At 38.0% G+C, this 25,652-nt stretch overlaps 1 protein-coding gene across 8 annotated transcripts in view; it reads right to left on the bottom strand.

Moving 5' to 3' along the window:
- Nucleotides 1–14,308: 14,308 nt before the first annotated feature.
- Nucleotides 14,309–25,652, bottom strand: part of msi2b (musashi RNA-binding protein 2b) — a 254,649-nt gene continuing 243,305 nt past the window's right edge. For 3 of the 8 annotated variants that reach the window (XM_042430363.1, XM_042430358.1, XM_042430362.1), the window contains 4 exons: nt 23,516–23,695; nt 19,443–19,597; nt 15,983–16,053; nt 14,309–14,892 (listed from right to left, as the gene is read on the bottom strand). In XM_042430363.1, the coding sequence (XP_042286297.1) occupies nt 16,012–16,053; nt 19,443–19,597; nt 23,516–23,695 (377 nt within the window). In that variant the 3' untranslated portion in view covers nt 14,309–14,892; nt 15,983–16,011. Of the gene's footprint in view, nt 14,896–15,982; nt 16,054–19,442; nt 19,598–23,515; nt 23,696–25,652 lie in introns of all 8 variants that reach the window. The other 5 variants (XM_042430364.1, XM_042430366.1, XM_042430365.1 and 2 more) reach the window with 3 other exon arrangements.

The raw sequence follows: 25,652 nt of genomic DNA on the forward strand, positions 1-25,652 counted from the left end.
TGAAATCACAATGTACCAGGGGTTCATGTTTCAGAGTTAAGTCAATAAAGTGGAGTGTTAAAAGTTCAGTCTACAATGTATGAATCTATACTCAAGAAACACACATCTTCCTATTATTCTGGTATGCTTTCAGGATGTCCAGCAGGGAATTCAGAGCTGCATCATGTAAATGATTTAATTTTATATGGGAAAGATACATAGACAAATGTATAATATAATTTATTTTTGGAACATTTCCCAGAAGTGAGTTTCATGTGCACCGAAAATATGTTCCTCTGGCCGACCTCTGCACTGAATTCAGTTCAACTAGGACCTGAAGAAGAAATCCATTAAACAAGCATTAATACAAGATTTTAATTGACTCTGGTTTATGAACAAATAGCTTCATTAGCCTCAGCTGTACTTTGTGTTTAATGCTAACTTAACTGAAATAAAATGGTGAACAAGCTAAACATTATACCTGCATCATGTTGTCATTGTGAGCATGTTAGCATATAGCTAAAGCACTGCTCTGCCTATAAGTACAGTCAGAGTATAAAGAGGTGTCTGTATACTGTTAGACTTGTTTTTACACCATCTCTGTTGACTCCATGTTATTCTGAACATGGATATATTTTGTAAGTAATAGCCTATTATTTTTCAAATCAATCGTACATTTTACAAAGCAAAAAATAAGTAGCAGGTGACTGTACAAATTCTAGTGTAGGAAGAAAAGGTATTTAAAATCAGTGTATTTCTCACAAGTCCATAGTGTGACAAATAACTTGAGATTTCACAAAAATCAACTAATATCTGATAAAAACCTTTGCATGACAGTGTCCAGCAGGGTGTGCAGATATAATGTTGTATGGGAAAGCTACTTCATTTTTGGAACATTTCCCAGAGGTGACTTTCACTTGCAAAGATATCTTCCTCTGGCCGACCTCTGCACTGAATTCAGGTGAGATACCAACTAGGATGCCACCTAGAGTGTAAATACTTTCAACAAATGCAAGAATTAATACAATTAATTGATTATATGGTATTGATTTTAATTTGTCCAGTACGCTGGTTTATGATGAAATATCTTCATCAGCTTCAGCTGTACTTTGCATTTAGTGGTAATTAGTAAATGTACATATAAGATGGTGAACATGTTAGACATTATACCTGCTAAACATGTTGGCGGGCTGAAGTTAGCATTTAGCGTGGCTGCTATTGTGAAGACATTTTTTCAGTAAGTAGTTTTATTTTTTAATTAGATGATACATTTTACAAACCAAAAAAAGTAATTATAGGTGACTCTCCAAAATTTAGTGTAGGAAGAAAAGTTATTTGTAAGAAAACAAACCCCAAGATGAAACACCTGTAACTTCGGTCAAACCACAAAATATCAGCTACTGTATGAAGCTGAACAACATGACAGATTTATATTGTTCCTGCAATGTAAACAGACCATTTTACTGTGAACTACAAAGCAGTGTTGAGGAGGAGATACATGTGTGAATCCTTATTATGGCTCACTGGAATCCACAGGTCACAGCGTCTCTTTAGTTCTGCACCAAAGAGATTCATATTTAGATTACTGAAATCACACATGACACAGTCCAGCTGCTATGATGCCACCGAAACTCAAAATATATAAAACAGTGTTGCCTCAAGACCAGGCCAAGTGCAGCTGTCCTGCTGATGATTTCTTTTTGGTCATCAGTAATAATGTCTGTGCAAACTGCTGCATATTGTTTGCTGCTAGGTGGAATTAAGCTTTGTGTGCTGGTGGGCTGCTGTGGAGGAAGGGGGGCATTTTGTGTGATATGGGCCATTGACTGCTTTTCCATAGCTCAGGAACAATAATGAGATTTTTTTTTTCCTGAATATCAGTGCCGCCATTCAGCGCACTGATTGTGTTTATGAAATTGTGCATACATCTCTCAATGCTGCAGCAGGGGAAGGGAAAGCTATTTTCAAAACATTAGCAAATTGTTTTCTGTTATTGTGCAGAGATTGATAAGAGTATGTGTTGTCTAAACACACACACGCACGCAAACACACACACACACACACACACGCACACACAAGATAAAAAAACATAAAAAAGCAAAAGCATGCTGCTGTGGCTTGGAGTTGCCTACTGTTCTTTCCAACCACAAAATAGAAAAAAAACATCAACTATATTACTTTTCCTTCATTCTGCCATCAAGCTGTAATTATCTTTGAAATATTATTATTATTTTGGGATAGTGCAATGTAATTTACTATTATGGATCATTTAAGTACTTCTAAACTGCAGTTTATGTGGTTGCTGATATTTATTTTTATTTTATGTCATTATGTATTTGATGTCATGTGTATTATTTTATTGCTGTAATGCTTAACAAATTTCTACTGGTAAGAAAGAGAAATGACCTTGAGCTTGACCTTGCCTCAGAAATCTCTCTCTGCTTCTTTCCGGCATTTTTCTCACAAGCAGATATTGTGAGATTTCACACAGACCACCTTTTATCTGATAAAAACCTTTGCACGACAGTGTTAACCAATGAAAATGCTTTTGTTCTATTCATGCATGATAAGTCACAGCTCTCATTAATGTCTTAAGAGGCAGCTAAACTGATTTTTTGAGCTTTTCACAGCGTTGAAAAAGCATGGTAATTGTTGTATCATAACAGCAATACTTTGTAGACACTTTTTAATGATACCACATCACAACTGGATTACACTGCATTGTGATGTGGCTCTTTGTTGACACTGCCTGCTGATATTAGATGTGTTGGGCCCCTTTTAGGCCATTTCTCTGTCTCCGTTTTTAAATTTACCATAAATCCTACAAATACAGCATGAAGGCTTTTAAACTCAACAAATAATTCTGTAGTCTGTATGGCTTTTTTGGTTTGTGTTTTTTAGTTTAATACAACCAATTAACATGAATTAACTTCAGGCCTTTATTTTTTTATTCCAGAACCAGAAACCATGGATTACCAAAACCATCCGGGATGCCATAAACACACACACTGCAGCCTACAATTTAGGGCTGCAGTCCAGAAACATGGACAATTATAAAACAGCATACAATGTAAGAAGAGCAGTAAAGGAGGCAAAAAGGGGCTACGGGAAGGAAAATGGAACTACAATTCCAGGAGGGCAACCCCACAAGCATGTGGCAAGGTCTAAGAACTGTGACAGATTACAAGCCTGCTCCCTCCTCCTTGTCAAGTGCTGATGCGTCTCTAGCAAGTGAGCTAAACAACTTTTATGCTTGCTTTGAGGCTTTCGGCAGTCAGCAAGCAGAAACAGCTGAAGCAGAGATTAATTGATGGGTGGGTGCACCTTTCACACCGATCACCCTTTCTAAGCATGACGTCAGGAGGGCTTTCAAGCATGTGAACACCAAGAAAGCAGTAGGACCAGACGGTATCAGTGGGTGAGTTCTCAAACCATGTATTGACCAACAATGATATTCAACCTGTCCCTGGCTCAGTCTGTCATACCCATGTGGTTCAAGAAGTCCACCATCATTCCTGTACCTAAGAAAACAAGACCAGCCTGCCTGAATGACTACCGCCCAATGGCACTCACCTCTGTAGTGATGAAGTGCTTTGAACAGCTGGTCAAGGATTACATCTGCTCCTGACTACCCAGCACATTGGACCCATCACAGTTTGCCTACCATCCCAACTGATCAATGGAAGACACCATAGCACACATCCTCCACACCACCCTATCTCACCTGGACAAGAAAGGGAGCTGTGTGAGATTACTGTTCATTGACTAAAGTTCAGCGTTTAACACCATAGCTCCCTCAGGCTTGACACAGAGCTCAAGGACTTGGGATTAAACACGTCATTGTGCATGTGGATCCTTGACTTCCTGATGGCCAGACCCCAGGTGGTGAGGGTAGGTGGACCTGCTGTACTCCTTGTACACACACAACTGTGTAGCCACTTTCCACTCTAACATCATCATCAAGTTTGCTGATGATACAGCTGTGGTGTGCCTCATCACAGATAACAATGAAAAGGTCTACCTGTAGGAAGTAGAGGACGTGACCCACTGGTGTCAGGACAACAACCTACTCCTGAACGTCAGCAAGACTATGGAGCCGATAGTGGACTTTGGGAAGATGCAGGGAAGGAACTACGCCCCCTTTAATATCAACGAGTCTTTGGTGGAGAGAGTGGACAGCTTTAAAAACCTTGGTGTCCACATCACCGAAGGTCTGACCTGGGCGCTGCATGCTGACATAGTGGTGAGAAAGGCAAGACAGAGACTGTTTCAGCTCATATGCTTGAGGGAATTCCGTGTATCCCCTCAAATACTGAGGAATTTCTACCACTGCACTAACAACAGTGTATTGACGGGGAACATCACTGCTTGGTATGGAAACAGCACTGAACAGGGCTGCAAGGCTCTGCAAAGAGTGGTTTGTGCAGCTGAACATACAATAGGCGGTGCTCTACCCTGCCTAAAGGATATTTACACTAGGAGCTGCAAGAATAAGGCTAGGAGAATCATTAAGGATCCCAACCACCCAGATAACAGCCTTTTCTCCCTGCTGCGGTTGGGAATAAGGTATCGGATGCACTCAGAGGCTCAGGAAGAGTCTCTACCCCCCGGCCACTAGGATCCCCCCCAAACACACACACACACACACACACACACACACACACACACACACATGCACACGCACACCCTTTCCCCCCAACCCCCTGAAATTTCTCTAGGTAGGTTTTTTTTTTTTTTAAACTACAGGCTAGAAAATTAGCTTTAAATCTAGAAATTTGCAGCACCTGGATAAGTAATCATTAAGTCATTGGTAATGATCCTATCAACAGTAATACTCTCTCCCCACTTGGCATTTAGGTTGTGTTTTTGCTCTGTCCTCCAGTAATAATTGACACTCTTACCTGCCTCTACAGTCTGCTGCTCACTAGTTTGCTCTAAGGCAGCTATTGATTCTGGAGCATCAGATCCATGAAGACAATGATGATGAACAATGAACAGACAGCTGCATCCTCTGTGATCTGGGCCAAAACTGATGGCCTTTGTAAGCATGTAATGCCTCATCTGGCAGATAATATGAGAGAAGAGAGACACAATATGTGGATTTTCTGAGTCAGTTAGCTCATGGCCTCCTCTGCTTTTCATGCTGTTGGGTACACACAGCTCAGAAGTCTAATCAGTGAGACTGTAATTGCTTTGATTTTAAAAGAAAGTGTATGTTTCTTTTCTATAAGCGGCTGAGTCACCTGTCTGCATTCATTCAACCATGAAACATAAAATGCAGGAGATGAATGTGCAAAGTTCCTTTGGGGTTTTATAGTTTATTTTTGCATTTTACATTAAACTTGTTTATAATTAATTTGTAGTATTTGTTATTTTTCTAAATAAGTAGAAAAAGCAATGACTTTGCCGATACCTTCACCAGGTGGAATGACATTTTGCTAATGTTTAGACCTCATATTAAATCATATTCAACATAATTTACATTAAGGGATTAATGAAACATATCAAAGTAATGAGTTTAGAGTAATCGAAGCTCTTGGAGTTTTGAAAGGAAAAATAATTACATTACAAATATATTTGATTAAATAATTCATAAATAGGTACATAATGGTCATATAAATCCTCGTTTATTAACATTATTATTTACAGCTAATTAATTTTTCTGCAATCTACATGTAAGACTAGTTTAATTTAATCGCCTCAAGATTTTATATGTAATCCAAATGTGCAGTAATTTAAAGCATTAGATTATAATACTCAATTGGAGTTATCTATCAGATTATGTTAAGATTTAATTTTAAAGTCACTCCAGCCATGTTTAAGATTATCTCAAAGATTGCCAGACGCCTCTTAGATAATAGGTTATATGAGCTCATGAGGAGTCTTTAAAAAATGATGATTAAGACGCAATAAAAGTAATTTGTGAAAGAAACTCAATCCAGCACATACACTCCTGTTTGTTTATCTCCACCTTCTCAGAAACAATCCAGGGACCAGTCTCACATATGAAGCAGTCGGCGTTCTTGGCTCCAGACTATTTGCCATTCCCAGAAGGTCATTTGGTTAATGCACATTTGAGTTTTCATGGACTCTTAACTAGTTTTTAATCAGCAGTTATTAGTGAATTGGAAGGCAGTGCAGGCGCATGACTCTCTGCCGGCGGGAGAGTGCCCATCAATGTCACGTCAATTTCCATGCCAAAGGCTACATTAGGCCTAGAGTCTGGGAGGAAACAGCCACCTGAGTGCCTCATCTCCCCATCCGCAGCAGTCTTCCCATCAACTATTGACTCTATTACACAGCTCTGTCAAAAAAATTTTCCGCTTCAAAAGAGGAGCAACCATTACATGGCTGTGCAGGGAGATAATTTAGTGATGCACATAAAATTAAGTGCATATCCATTGAACATTGCTCATTATTGCACTAGAATTCCGACAATGCCAGGCTTGTGTGAGGATCCTGGATGCTTCCCAACCTTTCATTCCATTCCCATTTTCAAGGTATAAACACAGCTTGATTATTTAGGCTGATGTACTATATAAATAGCTGTCATTTTCATCTATATCTAACCTACCTGTAATTGGCAATTAAACACGCCAGCATCTCAGACTAGCTCTTAATTACCGTTAATAAATGCTGAGGGGCCCTGAGGTGTCCTCGCAGACTGAGGATCGGGGGGTTGTGAGTCTCCCGTAGCATCACCACATCACACCATGAATATGCATGTCAGCCAGGTATTCTTCAGCTCTCCTCTGCTGTTCACACTGACACACACGGAGGTGGCAGCAGACCGCCTCTTGAACTTCTTCATTACACCTCCACAGCGGCCGCGGCGTCGTTGCCATGATGCATCCTCGCAGTGGCATTTCTGCACATTGTGGCTTGTTGTTTGTGTTTGCCAGGAGCTGTCACATTCAGCCTGTTAGCACTGGCCCATGGGAAATTTACACAGAGCCGCAGGTATGTGGTGAGGCCATCAGATGAGCTGGTGACACGCTGCTCTGTGCACACACATGTTTGGCAAAGTTTATGTGTATGTGTATCTCTGTATGTACGCTGCCAGTCACAAGTTTTTCACCAAGCTGGATTTGAGTGTTTTTGGTTAAATCTCATGCAACAGAGGTAAAAGTTTTGCAAGTGTTTATGGCCTTTATCTATCACTATAATTAAGCAGCTGTAACACAATGTACTAATTTCCACCACTGACCTGAATCCTTGTTTTTAAGGGCTTGTGAGTGTCGAGCTCTCTGATCATAATGGCACTTTTAATTAGCACTTAATTAAAGGCAGGTGGATTGGAAAGGTCAACCAGTTAGGTCTGTAAGTTAAAAACACAGACAGGGCCGAGTATTGACTGTTTGATGAATTTGTCTGCTAATTACAGAGACCAGGATCTGCAAAAACTCCAGTCAAATCTGCTCTAGGTTATTTCTAATGAAGTCACACAGTCACATACATTTTAAAACCCAGTTAAACATATTATTTTTTATATATTTACATTTTCCAAAGTGTGCTTACAATAATTTGACATCTGTATTGCTTGGGATCACACCAAAACATTTATATTTTCTAATTTTAGAGTTAATGTACAGTGAATTTAAAACAGTGATTTAACAGCAACAAAAAAAAAAAAGAAAAAGAAAGAAAGTACTTGGCCTCCAAAAGCATTTGATGGACAATATATGTGTATGAAGACATGTGCTATACTTACTCTGTTTACATCATGGTGTGTGTGTTTGACATGTGAATGCACATACCTTTATAACCGCGTTCCACACTCTTCTGTCAGAGAACAAACTCAAAAGCAGCCTCAGAATTCCTGAAATCCAGACTGTCAATCAAATCATCATTATAAAATGGAATTCATTACACAAACACAAGATGCTAAAATGACTGCAGTGTGATCTAAACTTCTAGTGCGGCGGCTCTGAAAAACAGAGCTGGGAACAGTATTGATCTCAGGCAGAATTATAGATCACCTTGTCTGAATGAGTGATGAAGCTGTCGGACTGTTGGTCTCACCTGATAAGCGCCCACATTAAAAACCCTGATCCTTGAATTTCAATGCAAAAGTAACATTATCTTTAGCAATCATGATCTATCACACTAAACATATTAATTCTCAGGAGAACATTCATTTGATAATTATTATTATGCCTGATACGGAGTCACATTTGAGGAAAAAGTCATTGTTTAGGTGAGGCAGCAGAAATGATTTTTTCAGCAGCTCATTCGCCTCAGAAAATGACTCAAAATCAGATTTTGGTTTCTGGCATCTGAAATGAAATTCTCCATTTCAAGAAAAAGCATAACTAATCCCATTGTGACAAACACATCAAAGGTAAATCTTATTACTTTGTGTGTTTGTGTGTGTGTGTGTACCACTGTTGGGCTCTAGAAGGCCTGTCATGCAGCAGCCTGTTTACTCATCTACTCATCACATCCTCAGCCGTTTACACAGTAAGCCTCAGCTAATATTAATGCTCTCAATGTGATACCGCTGATGGAAAATAAACCACTGGTAGATGCCGTACCTTTCCTGAAAGCGCTGCATCTCAAACGCTGGGAGAGACCACTGAGGGGCAGCAGAATTACATGCCAGGCCTTGTTTGTTCCCCAAATGCATCTTTAGTATAGTGCTCTGAATCTATTAATCCTGCTGACTTATGAGTGACCTCGAAGGATCCCGGTGTGTCGACAATGCTGAGTGTGTGGTCGAGTGAAAATGTGGAATGAAAAAAACCTCGTTGTTTGTAAAAGAATAAATAAATAAATAAACGGTCCTGCCCCTCTGTGCAGCCGAGTGTCCGGTTATGGGATGTCAGCAGATGCTAAACAGTATGGAAAGTGAATGCCTCTTGATGTGATGGTTCACTACGTTATTACACGTGATACTGAAATGTTGAGATAAATATTATCAGGTTTACTCAGACAACAGTGACACAATCAGATGAAATCTTTCCATCTTTAGCAAATATATTACAAAAAATAAAAATACAACGAAACAGTGAAAACAAGTAATATAACAATTCAGTTTATTTTATTTATTTTCCAGACAGACACATCAATTTCTGGACCACAGTAGAGGATGGAAACCTTTCACAGACATTTTTTTGTCAATATTATTATTTGAAAATACAAATATAAAATTAGACTTTCCACATTTGATATGTGAGAGACCCCCATCCAGTATTATTATTATTATTTTTTCTTTTTAGTATATTTTACAACAGGGCTTAAGCAAGCCATATGATAACCTGAAAGATGCTTTCAGATGTCAGTCAAGTCTGTCTGTCTCTCGCCATAAAAAGTCGGTTAACATAAAAAAAAGGGGCAAGTGTTAGGAATGGGCAGACAGCAGTGAAGAGAGCTCTGTGCTCAGCCTGCAGAAACACGGAAGCACAGCAGAGCCTCACACTGCCATCCATGCAGTCTGAAGAGCTTCCAAGCTCCCCTCTAGGCCATGCAGTCTGCTCCAAACTCTCGTGTTGTTGGTGAACATAAGCTAATAATGACACTTCGACTATATGTACCTGGGTTTAGCTGTTTGAGGAATATATCTGTATACAGCTGAGGTCTCCAGTCTAATATTGTTCAGACAAGTTTAAATGAGGGCTGAGTGAAAATTGCAAATATATATTCATCTATACACATATATATATTGCAATTGTGTGTATATATTTAGCAATGAGCATGGGTGAGATGGCGATGGTTTGGACTGAAGGGGAAATTCACCCTAAAAAAACACAGTATTTCTGTCACCTTAGATGAGTTCAGTCTGAATTTGTGAGCATGAACAAATCTTTGTTATATCCTGAAACAAGAGAGTGGACACTATAAATGGTGAGAGTCACTTTGTGGACTGGGAGACTAACTTTGTGGTCACTGTGACTGTATCCAGTATCTCTCAGAGATAAGGGCACATTGTCTGGTTTAAAAACCATTAGCACCACTATGAATAAGCCTCTTTTGGGTATAAATGCTCAAGAACATTCAATGAGCCTTCAAAGTCAGTCTAATTCACTGGAAATGGAGCAGAGCCTGAAACAGTTGTTCATATTCATAAAACAGATTCAAATCCAAGATGACAGAAATATGTGTGTGTGTGTATGTGTGTGTATGTGTATGTGTGTGTGTGTGTGTGTGTGTGTGGTTTCAGGGTGGGATTTCCCAGAGCGGATGGGATAAATTGTTTGGCCATTGCCTAGCACTTGCCTCAAGATTCAAGTTTAAATGGATACGGTAGTACACTACAAATGTCAACACCTTCCAGGTTGACTTTTTTTCTTTTTTGATTATTTTTCTTAAACCAAGTCCCCTCCCCTCTCCCCGAATGGATAAGCTAGTCTACTAAGATGTGTAACATTCATCAGCTGTAAACTGCTGTCAGTTTGAGATAAAATGAAATTACAGCAACAGAGCCATGCTACCTTAAAGTCCAAGCTACAGGATCACAAAACAATAGGGGAGTCCATTTTTGTATTATTTAAGGGAAAATGAGCCATTTCAAGTCTTATTTTTTTCCAGTGGAAACAGTTAATAATAGTCTGAGAGCCATCAGACGCTGCAACAGTGAAAAAACAAAACAAAACTATATTTTCTACTTGTTGCACTGTTATTTGTTTTTTTAGATGAAATGGCAACACAACTGGAACCAACTACAGCTCCTAATGAGCTTCTTGTATCGGTTCCTAGGTGGCATTTATTATTTAATAAAATATTCAGATTAATAAATTCAAAGGAAAACGCTGCAAATGAAGAGGAGGAACACTTTCTTTTATCCTGTCGGAATAAAACTTAACTAAGTTGATACACTTAAATGCTTTGATTCTTGTTATATTTATTGTTTTTCTACTATTGAGATATTTTTAACACTAAAATGTGCAAATGAGGCGACATTTTTTGAACAGAAGCATTAATACCTGGGACATGTTTTTAAATTAATTCTTGTTTAGCTTTCCTTAGATTTTTAAAATACACTTTGGGGAAAATACTGTATTTTTTCTTTTCCAATGTGATCACTTTACAATAAAGTTGAATATTATTTGACTTGCTAAACATGTGGGAATTAGCTACTTTTGGGATGATTTGTCTATTTGCCTAGTTTTAAATAACCTAATTGATTCATTGGAATAATTTGTCGATTAGCGTCACTAACAAAGCTGCCATTACTGTACATACAGTATCTCATTTGACAGTCTATACTGGATGAGGAGAATGAATAGACACTAATGTTGTTTATTAATGTGACATTATTCAATTTTAAGACCCCACAAGGCAAAATAAACTAAATAACTGATATAAAATGTGAATTATCTTTAATTGAAATCATTTAAAAAAAAACAGCTCAATCTGCTGTTGGAGTGTGCACACAGCTTGAGCTGGGAAGTTGAATTGGCTTTACAACAGATTTGTTTTAGTTTCAAACAGGCACACAGCTGCTCCTGTATAAACTCTGGATGTCCTGTGGGACCTTTTGAGGAAACTGCACTTCAGTCATTTAAATCTGAAGTTGTAATATGTGTAGTTTGTCTCTGATTTAGCTCAGCACTCACATCAGGACATGAATTTAACCATCTATTAATCAGCCTCCAAATGCAGCCCAACCTGTAACACCTGCTAATATTCCTTTTGAAGTCAGAGGTTTTCTGTTTCGTGGAGTCTTTTTTACTCTTACAGTAATGCTTCTATAATGACTAATGTGTGAACACCATTTATAACGATTTAAAACAAAAACTAGTGCCCAGGGCTTAAGATTTAAAAATATTAATGAAAGTTTTGAGAGAAACAAAAGTCTGAATAAGATTAAAATCAGTATTATCTAAAAATAACTATGCCAGAGGCATCTGGGATATTTCCAAGGTGTACAAACATTAAAAGATATAACAGATAAAACAGCACTATGACTGATATCATGACTATAGTGGTCATCATTGGTATGTCACTTAAAAAAATATTAAAGTTTTCTTTTTTTTTTTTTTTTTACATAAAATCGTATTCATGATTATAGCTTGTGTCCCTCTTTAAAAAAAACCCAAAACAATCAAAAATAAAAGTTTTGCATATCTAGCATTAGCATTTAAGGTAGTATGGCACACCCCTTTTAAAACATTCAAGGGTGGGGATCCAAATAATGCCTTGTGTACAATTCCATCTTACAGCAACGGTTTCTCTGTTGTTCATCCATGAGAGCTTTGGTTAGCTGAAACCATGTGAGAGTGGTAAAACCAACATAAAACATACAGGGAATAAATTACAATGAACCTCTAAACAAAATAATTGTCTGCAAATATATCTGAATAACATGATCATTTAGAGAAAGGTCTATCTTGACTGGTCCTAAATCCACTATTCACTACAAGTATTATATTAATGAGTCCTATATAACATCTACTTGTAATTACAGGAGATAGAAAAAGAGCGCGAGAGGGAGAGGGGTAAATATGAGAGAAAGGAGAGGTAGAGCGAGGGAGAACAACAAAGAGCACTACACTGGTATCAAAGACAGCACTCTGTTTACAAGTTAACTGTGATTTCTTTACACACTAATGAAATACATGAATGATCAACAAAAGATAGTAGGGTTTCTGAGGATGGGGAATGGAAAGAGAGAAAGCAATGGATGCACAGTACATTTTAATAGTATATTACAATTATTAATATATAAACCACAAAGTATCAATAAAACTCTGATTAAACTTGAAATCAGCAAAGAAGCATCTTTCTTTTTTTTTTTTTTTATAGTTTTGTATTTCTTATTTTCTTTTACATTTGAACATTACAAGGGTATTTTTTTTTCTCTTTACTCTTTAAATTATTACTTGATCACACCTCCATATCATTTACTTTTAAAAGTATCCAGCATATTTCTTTACCTGGTTGTTTTGAAATTAAAAGTAATGAGACAAGAACTGGGTAAAATGAAAAACAACAAATACATCTGCAGCAGGTAAAGTATTTCAGAAGACACACCATTCATTCCATCAGTGACTTTAAAAACCGGACCGCACTCTGGAGCAGATTATTATTAATATTATTATTATTATTAAACGTTTGTCATGAGTGAAATCATTAACCACACATACTGTGTAAAACCTGGTGCAGCGACAGATAGTGAATAATTCAGTGTCATCTTTTGACCCTGTATAAATACCTTTAGATGAGTCATGGGTCTAATATATAAAGAAATCCAAAGGCGTTGCCTCAGTACACTGCGACATGTCAGTTACTATTTCCCAAGCTGTTAACTCACCTCAGAACTTTGAAGCGTTTGTCTAGTTTAGAATACATTAACCCCAAAAAATCCTTCATACTATCCCAAAGCACAGGGCCGTTTTTAAAAAGCCAACATATACATGTGCAAATAGGAAATGGCCTGTACTTTACTACTCACAGTGCAATGATTACTCGCTTTATTACCTTTCAGTGTTTTCATTTATTTTGCCACTTAGAATAAATTAAACCTGCCAATGATTTCCAACGATAGAACTCACAAGGCTGAGGTATGGTATCAAAATGTTTACTTTCCTAATTCATTCAAAAAAGAACTGATTCAGAGAACAAGCGTTACATAAAAGGCTCTCGCACAGAGCCCAGATATTGTGTTCCAAAAATGAATCAGGAACAAGCAGGATGTAACCAACAGTAACATACGACTAACAAGATCCTCTCAGGAGTATAAAAGTGTCAGGATGCACAGAGCACTGTAAAATGCCTGGTTCAAGTTCTAATCTTCACATCTAAGTACAGTGTGCTTTGGATTAAATCATCTTTTTTTTTTTTTTTTTTACCTCTCTTTGAAATGATACTGATATCTTAACAGTTAGACAAAAGATACCAATCAGGATCTTTTTTTTTTGTATTATTATTATTATTATTTGTTAAAACTGTGTTGACTTAACTCACTGGTTGTAAATTTGCTGGTATGACACTTGTAAAATTATTCAGCTTCGGTATTTACAGAGCAAGTGTGTTCTGTGTTTGTCTCCGGGGTCGTTACCGTCTTCCAGCAGAAAAGTAGAATAATAAGTGTTTACAGCTTTTTCTTCTATTCACACGCTATAACATGTTCTTTGACACACCATCACAAAAATATGCTATTCTCTCACTGAGTTGGTTATATGCAGTGACTGGAATAATATGTACAGCTACATTTCTTTTTCTCAAGTTTGAATTCACAATGTAGTTATATGAAATTTGTTATAGCATATATATATATTTCTAAACAACAAAAACAACACTTATAAAAAAGGACCATAAAAATATTGGAGTCCTCTTTGTATTGCCCAAAAATAGGTAATTATGGTTAACAATGAGACATCACAAGAAATAAAACAGCTACTAAGATTTATTACTTAGATACCCTCTTAAAATTTTCCTTAAACTTGATTATTTTTTTTCTGCGAGTCTTTCCACACTGACTTTCCTTTTTTTTTTGTGGAAAGACTGAATGCAACATCCAATCGTTTTTCCTTTTACACTAACCGATACAAAGATGAAGACATGACTTGCAGATATTCTTGGCTATGACCCCCGTACTGTAAGTTCAAACAAAATCCATTTACACAAATATACTATAAGATAAAATAAAACGACACAAAATCAAGGTTGAACTAAAATGACTTCCTAAAAACTAATCAAAACAAAAAGCTAACAGAGGAAGGAAATAGGTGGATGAAATCGACGTGAAACATCATACCAAACCAGGTTGTAAAGTTATAGGAGGTTTGGGATATAGTACAGCAGTTGTTATTTTTCTGAGATGACTAACGTTTTCTTTTCTTCTTCATATGGTTCCGACTTTTCGTCCTTTTTGCCTGGGTGACGCTGTAGTGCTTGAAGTTGGATAGCATCACCTGCACACAAAGCCAATTAGAAACTTCGTCCTGTCTTTCCTGGGCCACCAGATATACTCTGCTGGGTGATAAAGAAAAAAAAAAGGGTGATGAGAGCATTAGAATCAGTTCAGTTCATATCCATAATGTACTCTAAGAATAATTGTAAAATTTAATGACAGAAATATGTGGTTATTAAAAGAAATTCCAAATAAAATATTTTGGAATTAGCCCACATAACACAGATTTGAAAGAAATATTCATTAATTACAGCAGGTCCAAACTTACTGTGGCTGCAGGCATGACATGACAAGTACACATGATTACAATAAAGGACACTCTATTTAACAACTTGGTTAGCGATCATGCTCGTACATGTGGAGTCAGATTGCAGATGTGATAACTTCTTTTTTTTTTTATAATGCTCAGATCGCTTAGCTCTAAATTAGCTGGAAAACCAATTACAATTTAAACACATGTGTGCACAAATGAATAAATTCAACACGCGTCACACATCGTATCTACAAAGTACAACACTAAAAGCTCTTCTAGGCGTTTTCAAAGGGGCACAGTGTTAGCAATAAAGATGTAATGCAGTGACATTTACTGTTTGAGAAATACTTAATGATTCAAAGCTAGTAAGAAGTTTGGGATTTTAGACTTGTTGAAGTCATGGAAGTGAAAGGGTGGGACGGCAGCTCTGCCCTTAGAAAAGCAGAGCTGAGGTCATGTAATGACATCAAAAACATCAAAAACTGGTGTGTGACATACTGTATGGTTGACATAAGGTTGGCACTAGTAAAATATGTGGAGGACTATTTCAGGATGACATCATTTTAAAACGTTAATAAGAAAAGAAGCAAGAAAAACTGACAGAACTGGTAGTATGTGTGACTGCGTGACTTAAGTATTAATATTTCCTAAGTCACACGAAGGAATTGACCATGATTACATTTCTTGATATTAAAAAATCTTCTCTACTATCTTTATTGTTCACACATCAAACAGACCACCTCTCTCACAGCTCTTGATTTGCGCAGAGATAAACTTTCCTGCCGCACTTTACTACCAGCTCTGTCACTCTGAGGAGGTGAATAAACAACCAATAATGCCATGAACATATATTAGAGAGAGAGTGATAGAAAGGCACAGTAAATAAAATGCAATACCTCTGATGAGATGGCAACCGGCCACCTGCTCAATGGTATCCATTTGTAAAAGCTGTCGCAATCAACGGGCCCTAAAAGTGTACAGTTAGTGCTTTTGTCAGTATGCATTTCAAGGAAAGAAAAGTGAGTATCATGTCAACTTTTTCAGCTAGCATGAATGTGTACTTGATTCAGTTTGATCACGTTCAGTAGCAGAGCGGCAGACTATTGTCACATATATTAACACAGATTTGTTCCATATTCTTGTAATGGAGGAACAGAAGAACTCTACATTACTACAGGAAGTAAAACTCTTCTAATGGTTAAAAATGTTAAAATAGTTAGATATACTGTGTAAAGTATGTTTTTAATCATTCAAGATACAGTAACTTCAAATCGTTGTATTTTCTATACTAACACAGTACTCAGATTACAATAATCCTCAGCAGATAACAGTCGAAATAAAAATATGTGAAGGAAATAACATACACAGACGATCCCCATTCATGCTAACGTACACAAGTGATATAATCTGAAAGCACACTGAGAATAAAGAGCATAAACACCCCTCAGTAAGATCAGTGTGGTTTTGAGTATTGAATGGTTTTCATTATGGTGCTCAGTTATCAGGATACTGTGAGCGCCGCTGCTGACAGGTCTGTAGAAATCCTCAGATTCAAACACAACAGTGAAAAGAAAAGCACTTTCAACAGCGATTATCTGTCTTTTATCACCTCAATCAACTAATTGCGCTCTAATTGTCTTGCATATAAAAACAGTTAAGTTCATTACTGCTTCTTCACAGTGGCTGTTTTGATATTGGCTAAAGGGATTAATAAAATCACTGGAGCGTAAGACCGAGGGACAAAGCGCTGAATCTGAAGTCACCCGTGAGGTTGTGACATGTGATGATCTTACATGTATTTAGTTGAACAGCAGCTCCGGTAGAAAAATGAATTATAAAGCACATTTTAGTTCTGAATCATTTCCTATTTTAATGTTCTGAATAGAGAGATCATCTCGCTGAGAGCAGAGTTAGAGACCTGCCGCATCACCTCTCTGCTTTATTACACGCTGTTTGATTCACTGGGTAATTCTGAAGTGATTTAGCACGTACGGTTGTATCACAGGCACAATCTGACTTTCTGTCAGGAAATCACAAAACCTGAGTTATATTTAGTCAAATTAATTCTTAACATTAAGAAAAAAAAACACAGTTTCATAAATGAAACCCTTCTAAAGTGTTTTAAGGTAAATATGATGAAAACCAAAACATTTGAATTCAGAATTTGTTGCGTTGAAAGACGTTGACACATTCTCTAACGCAGCACTAAACCACATGATGGTAACAAACTGTTGCCACAAATGGAAAATAATGGAAACAAATCGCCTCATTTCCATCTGTAAACTATCTGCTGGTAAATCTGCTTTGAAAATGAGCCAGCCTGGTCCTTCATAACAAATATTTTGCTTCCTACACGGAGACCAGCAGATTATGGCGGATAGCCAGTGGACCTAAAACAATTAATAAGAGAGGCTTTGCTTAGAAAGCAAAAAGCCAATAAAATGTATTTTTCTGTTAAGCTCTGTTTTTGTTTGGATATCATAAATCAATTACACATACTTGCTTCAATTAAAATGAGCTATTTGCACATTTGCTCCAGTTGACACTATCCCACACCGACAATGCATAACTACTACTTTATAAGTCTCACATTCACTTCAGCTTTGCTAAACTCTTTTAAAATGTGCTATCTCTCAGAAAAGAGATGCACAAAATGCCTCAACTGCAATGTTTGCAATGATTTAAAAACCTAATGTTTGACACAGTTGCATACCTAAAGGCACAATCATAAAATAGCAGGACCACACGAAATGATGAATCAATTTAAAATATACAAAACATAACTAACAAATAATTTCTCACACAGCTAAAAAAATACCACCAAAAAACCTCAAATCAATCTTTCTTGTACTTTCTGGTTTCTGTCGTAGGAAGTTCAAGTTAATGACTATAAAGTTTGGAGAGGGTGTCTTCACCCTGTAGTCTTGCAGTGCTTGCTTTCAGTGCTAATAGGCTTGTTGTTATCCCACCTCAGTAAAGCCATGCATTAATTAGCTTCTTTCAGAAAGCAGGTGTTGTTTTCATAACCTATACTGTGTCAGTCAGTTCAGTCATGTAAAACAGTACAAACATGCCCCACCAAGCCGAGCAGTGAGTCTACGAGCTTAGCCCTGCTGCATCTCGTCGGGGGCCGTAAAATTCAAATGGTAAAATTTTAGATTCATTATTCAGAGAGGTCCGAGGTAGAAGAAAGTAAACAAAGAGCTGATTGAGTCTTCTGTTGGAGAGCTTGAGCTCCGTCCCTTCATTCAAGGTCTTGAAAATGAGAATCTTTGGCCTACTTGGCCTCAATAAGCTTGGTGCCGAATTTAAAATTTCTTATCCACAAAGGTCACCTGAAATTGGCTTCACCTGCTATAATGTTGGAAAAGCATTCTGGGAAAGAGGATCCATGTTCAATTATTTCAACTTCCTCTGAATCACTTTAAGATAATCTCTCCTTATTTTAGATTTGGGTTTACAATTTTTCTTAAGCGCCACTGTATGGCCAGGCGACGTCCTCTTTGTCAAGAACACAGGGGTCAAGACCTTCCAAGCGTTTTTCTAGTGGCTTCTTTGTGATTACAGTGGGAGCAAGAGGCAGGATTATTAACAGGTAGCTGCACATAAACTAAACTGACACACACAGCAAAACCGACATCTGAGTTCATCCACAAAAGCCTGGAGACATAGTCAGACTCTTTGTTATTGTCACCTCTACAAGGCCTGCTAGTCTACGAGTTGACGTGGCAGCCGGCAGCTAACTGATCAGTGAAAGGAAATGTGCAACAGCACCTGGCTGAGCAGCTACACCTGTACAAGGACACTGATGGAGACAAAACCTGCTTGGAAGCAGTGTCCTAGTGACGGAGCAAACCCAAGCTCTGGGACAGATGGGTTTCTAAAAATAAAGGGAATTTGTTCTGTGAAGGTGACACAGGGTCCGAAGTGAGGTGATTTGTGCAACAGCTAAGGGGAATAAACATTTGCATTTGACACAGATAACTTTCAGAGCTAAGATGGGGTTCACCCTGATGCACCAAAATGCTTATGGGACCTCTGACCTCAATGAAAGTAGAGACATTTCTGCAAAGAAACTATCTAAACTCTTGGACTGCACTGAATGTTACTTCGTGCTTGCAATTACTAAGAGGCAGGTGCTGAAAAATGATAAACTCAGAGTATACGTCCTATGATTAGTTAATTCTACTGTTTATAATAAAAAATGTAGCGTTGAATTGTTTTACAGAGCTTGACAATCACATCAGCGTGCATTGGCTTAGTGTCATATTTTAGTGGTGGTTTTCTGACACAGACAAGGCAGTTTAGGTCAAGGTGCGGTCGGAAACGATGGAAAGTCTGCATTTGAGTACTCACTGTGATGCTGGGGCCAAACCCAGAGCCAGGCTGAGGGCTAGCAGCACTGATGTAGTTGCCCACAGCTGAATCCTGGCTGCTAGGTCCGTACAGGTCAGCCACAGGCCCTGGACTGTTAGCACCGGGGAAACCTCCGGGCCTTGAGGGGTTGGTGCCTGCATACAAACACAACAGGGAGCAGAGCAGCTCAGAAACACCCAACAAACATCAGCACCATTCTCATCTCTTACTGACTCGCTATGACTCAAATGGACACGTTTAAATCAGAAGAACACATTACTGGATTCATGTTTGTCTCAAAGGACTTATTGTTCATATTTCAGGTATGAGATAAATGCTGCTTATAAAACAACATATTCAATTTCTTTTTTAAAATCTGTTGACAAAATGGTGCAGGATTTTGGTTTAGTTTATTTTAAAAAAACAAAAACAAATTAAGGGTGAATCCAGTATGATATTCTAAATATAATCTACATGCTGTGTGTATTATGCATAGGAGTAACATTCACTTTGTATAATCATGCACAACACAAAACAAGCACACTGCTAGAAATACTTCCACCATGCTAATAAACTAGTAAGGTTGCAGTGTAAATGTTGCCATGCAGAATGTGAAGGAGTACTTGTAAAAACAACATCGGCTGTTGAATAAGAAGAGTGACACAGTATTATCATATCAAGGATGTGAGATTTCACATTTGAGGTACTTTATGCTTTATAATTCCTAGATACCAGCAAAAACCTACTAAAAAAAAAAAATATTCTCAATACTGTTTTCAGCTCTGTGTTTCAGCTTTTCAGTCTGCCGGAGTAACTTCAGGCGTTAAGCAAAAGAGTTACATGAGACGAGAGAAGGAGGCATAAGGGGGAAATATAAAAGCTTGACCCGAAGTCATCTGCAGGTCCAAACTCGGGGGGATAAAAAAGAAATACTGTACATGACTTACCACCTTTGCCCTGTGAGTAAGAGCAACTCAGACTAATAAAATGTCTTTTGAAAATCCAGATGCCTACTAAAGGCCAATAACACTGGCAATACAGGGGGAAAAAAACAGCCGGGGAGAAAGAAAAATGTGAATCTCTTAACAGCAATCTCCTCTGCTGTCAGCTTCACATAACCCTCTGTCTCACCCTTATTCACAGACAGACTGCGAAAAAAACTGTACAGCTGCATTAAAAAGAAAAATCTTCCGACCACAGGAGCTGCTCGATCTTGTGTATATATGAGCTCATGAACCCTGTGATGCCTGAGAGGAAATCTCTGTATACATGTAAGGGAAAATACAGTGCAGTTGCAGTACATCCAATGTGTTGATGTAGATACACATGAAGCATATAAACTACATCATCGTCACCTTGCTTAACATATCACTGCTCCATCTATCAAAGCTATATTAGACAGGTTAGATCGATTAGAAACACCTGAAAATATACTCTAGATATTCGTGTGTAGTGCTCTGTAGAAAAATGAAGCCATCTAACTAAATACACATCGAGTGGAGTTGACACTGCTGTTAAACTGTAAGGACTTGAAACAGTGAGCAGCTAGGGCTCTTATCTTGCCTGCACAGCCCCCCAGTAGGCTGGCTTATTATATAATTAAGGATTTTTTCAGTTGAAATGGCAATCCTCATTTCCTGTGACTGGTGATTTTTATTAGAGTGTGGCGCACCCCTCTCCATGTGAAACTGCTTTTTTTTTTTCATTTAAATATAGAGGCTGCATTTGTTCTTTAGCTTTGGGAGCAAAACAATCCCGAGTGTAATGTGGGTCAGAATGTTGTTCAGAATAATGTCCACTATAACACTGACTAGTGTGTTACTATTCATTTTTTTTATTTTGGTTTTGGAGTCTTTTTAAACTATGCTGTAGGTTTTAGTACTAAGATACACTGTGACTGAAAGGATAAAAAACGACAGCAGAGAAAATCATGTGATGCTAGCACTTCTCTGCGTTAGGTACTTTGAAAGAAAAATGGAAAGACCTGAATTAATGAAAATCTACAGTGATGTCTTACTCTATACAGAACACTGCGCAGCACATTGCCTGCCTGTGTCTTCTAAGTTATATTTGTTTCACTTCTCTTTAATGTAGTGCTGAAGTACAGATGTAGGCAATGTGTGCAGGAGGAGCATTTATCTAAAGATTTGCCATCAAACTGCATATGGACACAGTCTTATTCTCCTTTTCAGGCTGAGAATCTGTGCAGCACAATCTTCATCTGTGGACTGAGCACTTTGTGAGGAGCGGGGCTGCTCACCGTAACGTTAACAGTGATGAAGTAATTAATGAAATATGGGTAATCTATGACCTCCACTAATCACCATCATAAGGCACCTACTGTACACAAAATGTAATTGTATTTTCTGAAAATCATGTATCCGTGCTTTTAACTGCTTTAAGCAAACACATCCGAATGACTTCAAATTCTCTTCATCTTTTCTTGGAAATGACACAAGTCCCTTTCTTACTCTTATATCAACTATAATATACTATACATCAACATGCTACGATCAGGCCTCTAAATCAACAAAGACAATGGCATTGGTGTGGATATATGCAGTGATGTCAAGCAGTAGGTAATCTTCCTGTGTCTGAAATAAAACTCTTCACACTGCTTAACAGATCTATAGGAAATAAAGAATAGGGTCAGCTGTTTGCAGTGTTGCCACACTTGAACAAGTGTTACGACAATATAAAACAGCAGGCCTACAAGAAACAGCACATCTGTGTAGTTGTCTCTATTCAATCTGTCTGTGTGTTTTTTTGCTATTTTTGTGCTAAACTTTGCACAGACAGTCTCTAGGAAATGCCAACATCTGCCCGGGGCAGTGGGCCAACACTTTTAGTCATTAGGGGGAGGGTTGGACTATTGTCCAGCCTGCTAGGGCCATCAGCAGCTCCCACACTTACTTTATTAATGCAAAAGGATAAGAAGACAGCCTCTTCAATTTTGATTATTATTTGTTTTGTTACTATTACTGTGAAGTGGAGCTGGAGACGCAGAAGTGAAGGCACACGATTCAAGCCCAGCAGGGGCACACGAGTCTCCAGAGACAAGGAAGCTAACCACTGTGTGTAGGTGTCACCAACAACAAGACGCATTTCCCACACTGCATGACGGCATTCCACTAAACTGCACTTCCTTTATTTATAACTTCCTTTGATAACATAAATATTGGTGGTACGTCATGTCAGTGAAAACATGATCATGATCATTATCAGAAGAAAAATAAAACATAGAAATATTTTTGTATTTAAAAAAAAAGGTTAATTCTGAAGACTACTGTATGCTCTCAAAGAAATTGCATTCGATAATAAAGGTTTTTAAGCATTGCATGCAGGTAATGAAATGTCAATGTGTGGTGTATTTGACTTGTCAGTGGGATCTCATCCCCGGCTTTTGAAAGCTATGATTATATAAGGTAGACAAGAGAACATCAGAAAAAGCACAAAAGATGACGTTTCGCAGAGTAATGGTTGTATTATGCAAAAATGTTGTCTATTAAGTGTTCAACATCGTACAGCATTTCTAAAGCTTTCCTAGTCAGACTTTCACACACTAATAACAAGAGCAATCATTCTTACATTTAAAATCCTCGGCTAAAAAAAAAAATGACACTCACTTCCGACACGTACTCACTCCTTTGCTATTCAAAATTCAGATAAACCTGAGCTCTGTTAGAGAGGCCAGTGTATTCTCCGACATCATCAGTAGTTACTTTGCTCACATGCAAATGAAGGATTACATTCTCTATGTGTTGGCCCCTTATGTGCAAGCAGGGGCTGGAACATAACTTCACAAAGAAACAGAAAATCTACATTAAAAATTGAAAAAGGAGGAAAAACATGCAATGCTATTTTGTCAGCAAGACGTTTATATATGTATGTTTTTTTTTTTTTTTGAAGGGGGGGATTTTTTTTCCTTCATTGACAAAAGCAAGAGAAAATGTTAAAAAAAAAAAAAGAAAAAAAAAAGAAACAATAATAAATTAGACCATCTGCATGGAATAATGTCATGAATCAAACTGAAAAGTCCAAAACGTGGATGAGATAGATGCGCATATACAAACCTGGGTTCTTAAATTGATCCGGGCTGTGTAGGTGCTGGAGGGGGGAGTTGCAGGCGGAGGTGGCATGCTCACTGTGCAGCATCTGAGCCGCTTGGGGCCCCAGGGAGCCATAGTCAGCAAAGGAGCAGGGCCCCCCCCTCTGGTCACTGGGCGCAGAGTAAAACCCATAATCGGGGAGGCCTGGGAGATACAGTATAGGGTGGGGAGGGGGAGGGGACTCCATCATTGTGGAAATAAACTTTTTCATTGTCAAAGTCAATGTCCAGATTTGTTGAGCATAGCTTGTTGGTGTGTTACACCGTTTTTAGTTGACATCCTTGCGTTTTGTCTGCTTTAATTGGCCCTCCCTGCCCTCCCTCCCCAGCAGCTCCTGCCATGTGGCCAGGCCCCCCAGACATATGGTCCATGTTTGATACGCTCAGCTGTATCATATACACTAACTCTACAATTATGGATACATACTATCTCTGCCTGAAAGGACACAAGTAAGACCTCCTCAATTTACTCTAATGCTTTGACTTGATTCAAATGGACCAATAACAATAAATACAAAATATACATTAAGGCCACAGCTTTCATATTTTGGTTTTTGCATAATTGACCTGTGTCCCCCATGTTTTCTTGCAATCATTAAGAAGTGAGATGAAACTGAAGAATCATTAAAACACAGGTCAATACATTTCTCATTTCAAACGTCGACATACCTGAAGGAAGCTTGAATGAAAGAAACACAAAGCGCACCAATCAATAATTAATTTAAAGCCTCTTTTTTGACCAATAGCAACAGATGATAAGGTTTGTATGTGAATGACATACAGAGACATTCATGTTTATTGATGATAGGCATTCTGAAGTGCACTGAGTACTCTAAGCACGCCTCAGATCGGCCTCTTCGAATGATTCTCTCTTTGACACAGATGGTGGATTATCAACAGTTTAGAAATTGTCATTCAGCAATAAGTCGTGCTGACATTTATTGCTTGTCCTCTTAATCTGAGACAAGCTGCTCTTATAAAGAGTGCAATTAAAAGAAACTGCTCCTTCTCACACCTCTTTGATAACAGAGTTAATCTACTCAGGAGGGACTGAGATTGGTGACACCGGCTTTTCCATGGTGGGTTTCCCCTGCTGTGTGTTTGTTTTTTTATTTGGGTCCTGGAGCGAACAGCCATTCAAAGCCACTTCACCTCAACCCATTCAGAGTGAGACAGTCCACTTCTGCCAAATGGAATGTAAGCACCAGCCATGTTTCTCCGCCAATGCTTTTTAGCACTCTGATCTCACCACTTGTGGGCTGTCTGCCCACTCATCAAATTATAGGCTCCAAATACGGCAGGCTTCCCACGTACGTCACATAATGCCTGACACATTGAACAAAGCTCAAGAACCAATCATTCCATTTAGTTCACTTAGACAAATGTCACAGAAAATTGATTGGCCTTGCTAATGAGGAAAACTGGATCAATGGAATAATTATAGTGGCGGGAAAAACATTTGACAATAGCACAAACCATGTTATTGGGAATTCATAAGGAAGACATACCAAATGTGTCACCAGTTTAGAACAATGAAGAGACTGGAACCAAGCAGTCATTACTTTTCTTTTTCTGATACTTTCACTTTGCCTCACTAGTGAATAGAATTCAAACCATTTGCAAAATTCACTTTCATACAATTTGTAACTGACTCAAAAAATGATTGAAAATGAATCTTGAAAGATCTAATGTCATCTAGGTAAAAGTGAAGTAAAATGAGTTTTTTATTCATGAAACAAGAATATGTATCTGATTTGTATGATGCAGACTGAAGATTATTAATATTATTATCAGTATTAATACCAAGCCCACATTAAACTATGACTATTCAGTCAAAACATTATTAGAAGCAGATTACTGAAGAGGGTGTAGCTTAAAAATTAGGTGGGAATAAGGCTGCAATTAGTAACTAAACTACATTACAGAAAGCACTAATCTCATGACGTCATTTGGACCATTAATTAATGACTAAGGACAATAAGCACTGGCACTGAGCATAAGCACTGAGCTGGAACTCACTTCAAATCTATAAACAATCAGATATTGGACAGCGCTTGGCATTGTTTGGTGAGTGCTGACATAAATATACTGCATATTGTACA

Source organism: Thunnus maccoyii, chromosome 13 (assembly GCF_910596095.1).
Source record: "Thunnus maccoyii chromosome 13, fThuMac1.1, whole genome shotgun sequence".
In the NCBI taxonomy this organism is placed as follows: Eukaryota; Metazoa; Chordata; class Actinopteri; order Scombriformes; family Scombridae; genus Thunnus; species Thunnus maccoyii.